This window comes from Mesoplodon mirus (genome assembly GCF_964341445.2).
Source record: "Mesoplodon mirus genome assembly, chromosome: 12".
Taxonomy (NCBI): Eukaryota; Metazoa; Chordata; class Mammalia; order Artiodactyla; family Ziphiidae; genus Mesoplodon; species Mesoplodon mirus.
This window is the reverse complement of record NC_138988.1, coordinates 48,548,831-48,559,165: the sequence shown is the minus strand read 5'-3', so window position 1 is coordinate 48,559,165 and position 10,335 is coordinate 48,548,831. Positions and strand designations below refer to the sequence as shown.

The 10,335-nt window shown below is 44.0% G+C and overlaps 1 protein-coding gene across 4 annotated transcripts in view; it reads left to right on the top strand.

Annotated features, from left to right (window-relative positions):
- The first annotated feature begins 310 nt into the window (after positions 1–310).
- CTDSPL (CTD small phosphatase like) overlaps positions 311–10,335 on the top strand; it is a 129,323-nt gene continuing 119,298 nt past the window's right edge. For all 4 annotated transcript variants that reach the window (XM_082639266.1, XM_082639267.1, XM_082639268.1 and 1 more), the window contains exon 1: positions 311–439. In XM_082639266.1, coding sequence (XP_082495392.1) covers positions 361–439 — 79 coding nt within the window. In that variant the 5' untranslated portion in view covers positions 311–360. The remainder of the gene's footprint in view (positions 440–10,335) is intronic.

Genomic DNA, 10,335 nt, shown 5'->3' with positions numbered 1-10,335 from the left:
CCGCCCGCCCGCCCTCGCTACTGGCTCGCTCCTTCCCCCTCGCCCGCTCCCGCTTCCCGCGGCGCCCGGCCTCCCGCTCCGCCTCCCCGTGCGCGGCTCTCCCGGGCGCGGCTCCGGGGTTCATGGTGACGAGGCGGCGGCCGCTCCAGCCCAGCGGCGGCGGCGGCGGCGGGAGCGGGGGCGCGGGCCCGGGCCGCCTCTCCCAGAGAGCGGGGCCGGGCGGCGGGCGCGCCCAGGCGGCGGCGGCGGCGGCGGCGAGCGCCCCCCCGGCCCGCGGCCCCGCGCGCCCCCCGCGCCGCGCGCTCGTGCGCCTGGCTGCCGGGGGGCCGGGCCGGCGGGCTGCCGCCGTGCCGCGCACCCATGGACGGCCCGGCCATCATCACCCAGGTGACCAACCCCAAGGAGGACGAGGGCCGGGCCCCGGGCGCCGGCGAGAAAGGTGAGGAGGGGCGCGGGCGGGGCGGGCCGGGGGCGTGGGCACTCCCCGTGCGGCCGGAGTTGGCTGCTGGGCGCGGGCTGGGGGAGGGGTGCGTGTGTGCGGGGTGTGCTGCAGGGAGGCCGGAGTGCGGGTGCCGGCGGGAGGGGGAGTGTGCCCGCACAACCCGGGGCGCGGGAGGGGGCGTGCGCCCCTCCCGGGTGGGTGGCAATGTGGGGCCGACCCTGCGGGCCGGGAGTTTGTGTGTGCGCTCACGCCGACGGAGAAGTTGTGAGCGCGCGTGTGTGTTCCTGGCAGGTTGGAAGTGTGTGTGCCCTGTGTGTGCAGGAGACAGACGTTGGAAAGGTGTGTGTGCACTTAACGGAGAAGTTGTGAGTGTCGTGCACCCGACACGTTGGGAGTGTGTGTATGTGTCTATCGGATTATGAGAGACGGTAAAGGTGTGTGTGTGCACCTAACAGAGGTGGTGCGCTCGGGTTTTCCTGACAGGCTGTGAGTGCGGGTGTGTACCTTATGTAGAGGTTTCTGTGTACCTGACTAGGAGGTTGTGGAATGTATGTGTGCGTGCCCAAAAGAGCCTGAGCGTTTGTATGTATTCACTCCTGATAGAGTTTGTGTGTGCAGATGATTGTGTGCCTACAGCACCCAACTGGCAGGTTGAATATGTTGTGTCCGTCAACTGGGAGGGTGTATGTGTGTGTGCACTCACACCTAAGAAGGCTGTGTGTGCTGTGCCTGACCGTGAGCCTGTGTGTGCAGCGTGCGCACCCGACAGTGAGGCTGTGTGCCGTGCGTTTAGTTGGTTGCACAAGTCGGGTAGGGGGTCGGGGAGAGCATTGCTGAGCCATCCGCCCTCCTTGACTCTGCCGTCTCAGTGACACCAGGCTGCTGGGCGCATCTGCAAGGCCTGGTCCTCCCTGGGTCCTTTTAGGGCCCAGCTCTAATGGGCACTGGAGGAGCCCTTGGGGGCCAGGTGTATCCCTTCCCGGAGAGTCGGCACTGTGCTGCAGCACCTGGTCTGATTTCAGCACATTTTGGCCCCGTCACCCACTTCTGTTATCTTTTTTGCTCTTTTCCTTTGTGTCCCTGCCCCTCTTGGAGACCTGTTGTCCCCCTCTCTCATGTGCCCTGCTTACTGTCACTTTAGTGAGATGGCCTGAGGCTTGGACAGTTTCGAAGGCCCAAGGAATCTGGCTTGTTTTGTTCTGGTGACTAAAGCTTCCTGTTATGCGCAGGGCAAATACCTGGACCCAGGTCAGGAGCAGCCCACCAGGACACGCCCCTCCCCTCTCCAGGCCTGGCCTTTGACTTTGACAGAGTCAGATTTCCTTCCAAGTGTTATTACTCTTGTGCCAGTCGGGTGAGGTGTGCAGCCCTACTGAGCAGTGGCGTGGGGGTGGGGAGAACACCCCATTGCCTCTCCCCAAGCAGGAACGGCTGAGCAAGACCATCAGGAAAATGCAAGAAACCACCAGAGGCACCCTGAGATTGGGGATTTGTCAACCCATTTGCACTTTCATAGACCATAAACACTGTTTGTCTGTGGACTTGTTTTCTTTTACGTAAAATTAGAAATCAGACTCCCCCAGGCATTTTCCTGTGCCTTACAAATGGACTATAAAAAACTCTGCCAAAGGATGCTCCAGATGAATCTTCATGTCTCTCTGGGGCCCAAGTGGGCAGCACCTTGGTTGGTCTGGCCTTCCTGCTGCTGGGGCTGTTAGTTCTTGGGGCCCTGGCCTGCTGGCTCTGGGCTGGGCATGTCCCCTCAGGGACGTTTTGGTTGGAGGCATCAAGGAGATTTGATGCCTCTGCTTCTCTCCCACTGTGGATTGAGTGCTTTGTGTGATGCTTTGCCAGAGAGAATCCACAGCTCTTGAGAGGAGAGGGGTGGTGGAAAGCAAGGAAATATTTGTCAAGGCTTCAGCCTTCCTGCTGCTCCCCACCTGGTTCCAGGAGCAGGCGCTTCCCCAGCTTTCTCTTTTCCTCTAGCTGCTAAGCTTCTAAAGTGGAGTCAGTTATCCAAAATCCAAACCATGTACAAATACTCAAGGATGGTGCTTTTTTTATTCAACTCGTTTACATTGCTCTCCATGACAATCTTTTATTATCTTTAACTGTTTATTTTGTTTGTTTTCTAGTGTCAGATTGGTTGGTTGGTAACTGATTAGAGGAATTCCTTACCTGCCGCTCTGGGATGGGGTGGCTAGCTAGTAGATGCTTCTTGTTGAAGCATTAAAATCCTACTCAATTTAGTTTTTCACTTTAAAAGCTGGAAATAATTTTGGCTAACTATAGTGTGGCAATAAACTTTAGAACCAAGCTTTGGAATAGCTTCTTCAGATTCATAAACCACTAAACAGGTTTAGCAATGTTTCTTGCTTAAGCATGTTGATATATTTAGATAGGCACAATGTATTTTATTTTTATTTCTTTTTAATTGCCAATTTTAATTTTTAATAAAATATGGTATTTATAAGGTGTCTTCCATTTGGTATACACAGTAGATGAGATATAGCTTAAGATCTCAGGACTGTAATAAAAAAACAATTTATTGGAGACAAAACAGGCACAGTGTATTTTATATCATTTGAGTTTTAGGTAAATACTTAATCATTTTGGTTTTTATTATGGGGCCTGGAATGTTGTAAGTTTTTGTGATGGGAAAGAAATGCTTGGTTTTAAAAGTTTACTGTTATCATTTGTTCTTAAAATAGGAATAATAATGACTGCCTTTTGGGTTTGATTTGGGGGTTAAATGAGATGAGGTATGTTAAAGACTCTGCCTGGTTCACCAGTGTGTCACTATCCCATAAACCTTTCTTTAGGTTTAGGTTTGCAGAGAAAGTAGTAAGCATGGGCTTGGGCGGGGGTGGGGGCAGTTTGCATGAGTTGAATTACTTTTTGACACTTTGCCACGTGGTGGTGCACCACTCAGAGATGACTCTCCCTGTCAGAGGTGTGGCCTGTCACCGAAGATTTTTTTTGTAATCGTATTTGACTTGACTGATAGTATAAAGATGCAGAGACAGTTTTCCCTGTGAGTTTAGCTCAGCCTGCTTTGCTATCTGGAAATTTATTCTTACAAATCAATATGAAAAAGTCAAACAATACAGTAGAAAAGTGGTCAAGAGATATCAACAAGAAAAATCATAGAAGAGGAAATTTGAATGTCCAGTAGGTGTATGAAATGACACTTTACTTCCTGTGAAATTTTTTCATGCATCAGCTAGGTTAAATATTTAAATGACTAACAACATTCAAAGTAAACAAAAGTTTTGGAAAGGAATACCTTTGTAGTCTTTTTTTTTTTTTTTTTTTTTTTCTTTTTGCGGTATGCGGGCCTCTCACTGTTGTGGCCTCTCCCGTTGCGGAGCACAGGCTCCGGATGTGCAGGCCCAGCGGCCATGGCTCACGGGCCCAGCCGCTCCGCGGCATATGGGATCCTCCCAGACCGGGGCACGAACCCGTATCCCCTGCATCGGCAGGCGGACTCTCAACCACTGCGCCACCAGGGAGGCCCCCTTTGTAGTCTTTTGTGAGAGAATAGAATACAGACTTTTTAGAGAGTAATTTAGTACTGACTCATTTAGGAACACATTTGGCTGCAAGTAACAGAAAACCAGACCTAACCTGATAGGAGTTTATTCTTGTCACATAGCAAGCAGTCTGGAGGTAACTGCTGGCTGGCTTTGGTTGAGCAACTCGTTAGTATCAGGGCTGACATCACTGTGATTCCCTTGACTTTTCTACATGTTGTAACATGGCTGCCACCCCTCCAAACACCACAGCCACCTTCAGGGCAGGAAAAAGGGACAGTGCCAGTCATGTCCAGCCCTTTTACTCGGAAAGCAGAAACACTCCTAGGCACGGCCCAGGAAACTTTTGCTGATGTGTAATTGGCCAGAACTGGTCATGTAGTCAGTCAAGCCTTTGTTTTGGAGGTGGGAGAGGAGAAGATGATTGGCAATAGGTGGGAACAGGTGTTGGTTCAGCCAATCAAACAGTTTTGACCACACCTGCAAAGCCCCGGTCTACTTCTGGATTTCTCTCCTAGAGAAATAGCCTCATATGTGCTCCAAGAAACAGCACAAGGATTTTCACCAATGGCTACATTGCTTGCAATAGCAAAAATTGGAAACATCCTAAGTGTCAAAGGATTAGACTATGGTACATCAATTCCATAGAATACTGCAAGGTACTTGAAAAGAATGAGTAAACATAGATCTAAACATACTAACCTGCAAATTTCCAAGACATTTTGAAGCAGGGGGAAAAAGGAATTTGAAGAACAATATAAACATTGTGATCCTGTCTCTATTTAAAAAAAAAATCAGACACACACATAAAACTGTACATATGTCTAGAAATGCACAAAAAATAATCTGAAAAAAATCTGAAGGAAATACTTCAAACAGACAGTACTTCCCTGGGGAAAAGACTGGGATGGGAAGCGAGGGAACTTTGCCTTTTTGTTTAAATATTAATGAAAATGTACTTGTGCTTTACAGAAGTTTTTTTTTGTTTTGTTTTTGTTTTTTTGCTGTATGCGGGCCTCTTACTGTTGTGGCCCCTCCCGTTGCGGAGTGCTCCAGACGCGCAGGCTCAGCGGCCATGGCTCACGGGCCCAGCCACTCCGCGGCATGTGGGATCTTCCCGGACCGGGGCACGAACCCGTGCCCCCTGCATCGGCAGGCGGACTCTCAACCACTGCGCCACCAGGGAATCCCCTGGAAGAATTTTTTTAACTAAAAAAAAGAAAAGAAATTTTTGTAAGCTAATACATGTCGCTTGATGGGATTTCTGCAGGCAAGTTTGTTTTGGCAGAGTTTTGGCCTAAAATGCTAGGTATACTTCCCCCAAATGTTTGCAACCCTTAAGCTGAACTCAGAAACCTTTAACCTTTGGGCTGCTAACAAAATTATAGCAAGGAGAAGATTCTTGGAAGCGATAGTTATTTCAGATGCCGGAACACATTTGAAGTAGATTCAGTTTGATTAGCTTTTTAATAATAAACTTTTTATTTGGAGATAACTGTGCATTTACATGCAGTTGTAAGAAATCACACAGAGATCTCCTGACCTCCCCCCGCCCCACCCCGCCACCTGGTTCCTGCCCATATTAGCATCTTGCAAAACCTTAGTACAAAATCACTGGTGTAGTCAGGATACAGAAAAATTCCATCACCTGGAAGATCCCTCATGGGGCCATTTTATAACCATACCTACTTCCCTCCCATCCTCACCCCTTCTCAGCCCATTGGCCACCACTAGTCTGTTCTTCATTTCTGAAATTTTCTCACTTTATATAAATGTATAGGGGCTTCCCTGGTGGCACAGTGGTTAAGAATCCGCCTGCCAATGCAGGGGACACAGGTTCAAGCCCTGGCCCGGGAAGATCCCACATGCCACAGAGCAGCTAAGCCCATGCGCCACAACTACTGAGCCTGTGCTCTAGAGCCTGTGAGCCACAACTACCGAGCTTGTGGGCCACAACTACTGAAGTCCACGTGCCTAGAGCCCATGCTCCGCAACAAGAGAAGCCACCGCAATGAGGAGCCCATGCACCTCAAGGAAGAGTAGCCCCCACTCAATGCAACTAGAGAAAGCCCGCGTGCAGCAATGAAAACCCAACGCAGCCAAAAATAAATAAATAAAATGTAAAAAAAAAAAATAAAATATATAAATGTATATAAATAGAGTCAAACAATATGTGCTCTTTTGGAATTGACTTTTTTCATTCAGCATAATTCTCTGGATTTTCAGCCAGGTTGTTGCTTGTATCAATATTTTATTCTTCTTTATTGCTGAGTAGTTTTCCATGACATGGATATACTACAGTTTGTTTAACCATTTACTCTTTGAAGAACATCTGATCGTTTCTGGGTTTGGGCTATTACAAATAAAGCTGCTATAAATATTAGTGGACAGGTTTTTGGGTAGACATACGTCTTCGTTTCTCCAGGATAAATACCCAGGCACGCAATTGCTGGGTCATATGGTAGTTGCATATTTACTTTTTAAAGAAACTGCCAAACTGTTTTCCAGATTAAATGTACCAGTTTACAGTCTCACCAACAATGTGTGAATGATCCAATGTGGAGAACCACATCCTCGCCAGCATTTGATGTCACTTTTTTATATTAGCCATTCTGATAAGCATGTAGTGGTATCTCATTGTTTGCATTATTTGCATTTCCCTGAAGGCTAATGCTGTTGAATGTCTTTTCATGTGCTCTTTTCCTTCTGTATATTTTCTCTGATGGGATGTCCCTTCGTGTCTTTTGTCTGTGCTCTAACTGGATTTTGTTTTTACTGTTGAGTTTTAAGAATTCTTTTCATATTCTAGATATTAGTCTTTCGTCAGATACGTGGTTTGCAAATATTTTCTCCTTATCTTTAGCTTGTATTTTCATCCTAACACAGACTTTTGCAGAACAAAAGTACAAAAAGTACAATATATCAGTTTTTCCTTCTATTGATTGTGCTTTTGAGGTCAACTCTAAGAACTCTTTATCTAGCACTAGATCCCAAAGATTTTCTCATATGCTTTTCCTAAAAGTTTTGTAGTTTTACATTTTACATTTAATACCATTCATTATCTATTCTTATTTAATTTTTATAAGGTGATTGACTTAGATTCACTTTTTCTCTCTGGGTGTCGAATTACTTTAGCCACATTTGTTGGAAAGGCTTTCCTTCTGCTTTTGCACTTCTTTTCCATCTCTGTCAAAAATCAGTGCATCATATTTGTGTAGGTCTCTTTCTGAGTTTTTTATTTTGTTCCACTGATTTATGTGTCTATCCCTCTGCCTGTATCACAGTCTTGATTACTGTAGCTATATATTAAGTCTTGAGATAAGGTAGCCTGATTCCTCCAAATTTTGTTCTTTTTCAAAATTGTTTTAGCTGTTCTAGTTCCTTTGTCTTTCTATATATATTCTATAATAATCTTGTCTATATCTACTAAAAAAAAACTTGCTGAGATTTGATAGGAATTGAATTAAACCTGTGTGTCAATTTGGGGAGAATTGACATCTTTACTATGTTGAGTCTTCCAGTTCATGACCACGGTATGTCTTTTCATTTATTTAGATATTCTTTGATTCTTTCATCAGAGTTAAATAGTTTTCAGCATACAGGTCCTATTAATGTTTTTGTTAGATATACATCTCAGTACTTCTCCTTTTTTAAGTTATTTTATTATATTTTTAATTTTGGTGTTCACGTGTTCAGTGCTAGTGTATAGGAATACAATTGATTTTTGTATGTTTTCCTTGTATCCTGTGATTGCTCAGCTCACTTATTAGTTATAAGAGGCTCTGTATACTTCTTGGGGCTTTTAACATAGACAAACATGTCATCACATAAGAACATTTATATTCATTTCTGATTTGTATGCCTTTTATTTCTTTTTCTTGCTTTATTGAACTAACGAGAACTTAGAGAAGTATGATGAATAAGAGTTGTGAGAAAGTGCATCCTTGCCTTGTTCCCCGTGGGAAACCATTTCAGTCTTTTACCATTAAGTATATTGTCAGCTGTTGTTTTTTTGTATGTCTTTATCAGGTTGAGGAAGTTCTCCTGTATCCCAGTGTTTCTGGGAGTTTCAGAAATGGATGTTGAATTTTGTCATATGCTTTTTCTGCATCAATTGATATGATCATATGAGTTTTCATTTTTAGTCTGTTAATATGGTAGATTACACTGATGGATTTTGACATATCAAAACAGCTTGCATGCCTAGAATAAACCTCATGGTTTTATATATAGTTCTTCTTATATATTAGTGAATTCTAAATGCTCATATTGCTAATATTAGCAATATTTCTGTTGCTAATATTTGAGGATTTTTACATCTGTATTCATGAGTGATATTCGTCTATAGTTTTCCTTTTTGGCATGGTCTTTATCTGATTTGGTATCAGCTTTGTAAAATAAATTGGGAAGTATTCTCTCTTCTCTTTTCTGGAAGAGATTGTGTAGCACTGGTGTTCATTCTTCAGTGAAATCATCTGTGCCTGGAGATTTCTTTTGGGGGGAGTTTTTAAATTACAAATTCAATTTCTTTAATAGTTACAGAGCTATTCAAATTATCTCTTTCATACTGGGTAAGTTGTGTCATTTTTGTTTTTAGAGATTTAATCCATTTCATCAAAGTTGTCAGATTTGTGTGTAGAGTTGTTCATACTGTTTTTCCCTCGTTACCTGTTTGATGCTTGCAGGGTCTGAAGTGATGGCTGCTGTTTCTCATATCCGCTGTTCCATTCGTAGTATTGGTAATTTGTGTCTTCCATGTTATTTTTTGGTCAGGCTTGATAGAGGTTTCTCAATTTTCTTGATCTTTAGAAAGAACCAGCTTTGTGTTTCATTGATTTTTCTCTACTGCTTTATGTTTTCAACTTAATCAATATCTGTTCTTTCTTTTTAAAAAATTTTTTAAAATTAATTTTATTTATTTTTTTTATACAGCACGTTCTTATTAGTCATCAATTTTATACACATCAGTGTATACATGTCAATCCCAATCTCCCAATTCATCCCGCCACTTTCCCAGCTTGGTGTCCATACGTTTGTTCCCTACATCTGTGTCTCAGTTTCTGCCCTGCAAACCGGTTCATCTGTACCATTGTTCTAGGTTCCACACATATACATTAACATACGATATTTTTCTCTTTCTGACTTACTTCACTCTGTATGACAGCCTCTAGATCCATCCACGTCTCTACAAATGACCCAATTTCGTTCCTTTTTATGGCTGAGTATATTCCATTGTATATGTGTACCACATCTTCTTTATCCATTCGTCTGTCGATGGGCATTTAGTTGCTTCCATGACCTGGCTATTGTAAATAGTGCTGCAATGAACATTGGGGTGCATGTTTCTTTTTGAATTATGGTTTTCTCTGGGTATATGCCCAGTAGTGGGATTGCTTGCTGGGTCATATGGTAGTTCTATTTTTAGTTCTTTAAGGAACCTCCATACTATTCTCCATAGTGGTGGTATCAATTTACATTCCCACCAACAGTGCAAGAGGGCTCCCTTTTCTCCACACCCTCCCCAGCATTTGTTGTTTGTAGATTTTCTGATGATGCCCATTCTAACTGGTGTGACATGATACCTCATTGTAGCTTTGATTTGCATTTCTCTAATAATTAGTGATGTTGAGCAGCTTTTCATGTGCTTCTTGGCCATCTGTATGTCTTCTTTGGAGAAATGTCTATTTAGGTCTTCTGCCCATTTTTGGATTGGGTTGTTTGTTTTTTTAATATTGAGCTGCATGAGCTGTTTATATATTTTGGAGATTAATCCTTTGTCTATTGATTCATTTGCAAATATTTTCTCCCATTCTGAGGGTTGTCTTTTCGTCTTGTTTATGGTTTCCTTTGCTGTGCAAAAGCTTTGAAGTTTCATTAGGTCCCATTTGTTTATTTATTTATTTTTTAAATTAAAAAAATTTTTTTGCGGTACGCGGGCCTCTCACTGCTGTGGCCTCTCCCGTTGCGGAGCACAGGCTCTGGACGCACAGGCTCAGCGGCCATGGCTCACGGGCCCAGCTGCTCTGCGGCATGTGGGTTCCTCCCGGACCAGGGCACGAACCCGTGTCCCCTGCATCGGCAGGCGGACTCTCAACCACTGCGCCACCAGGGAAGCCCCCATTTGTTTATTTTTGTTTTTATTTCCATTACTCTAGGAGGTGGATCTAAAAAGATCTTTCTGTGATTTATGTCAAAGAGTGTTCTTCCAATGTTTTCCTCTAAGAGTTTTATAGTGTCTGGTCTTACATTTAGGTCCTTAATCCATTTTGAGTTTATTTTTGTGTATGGTGTTAGGGGGTGTTCTAATTTCATTCTTTTACATGTAGCTGTCCAGTTTTCCCAGCACCGCTTACTGAAGAA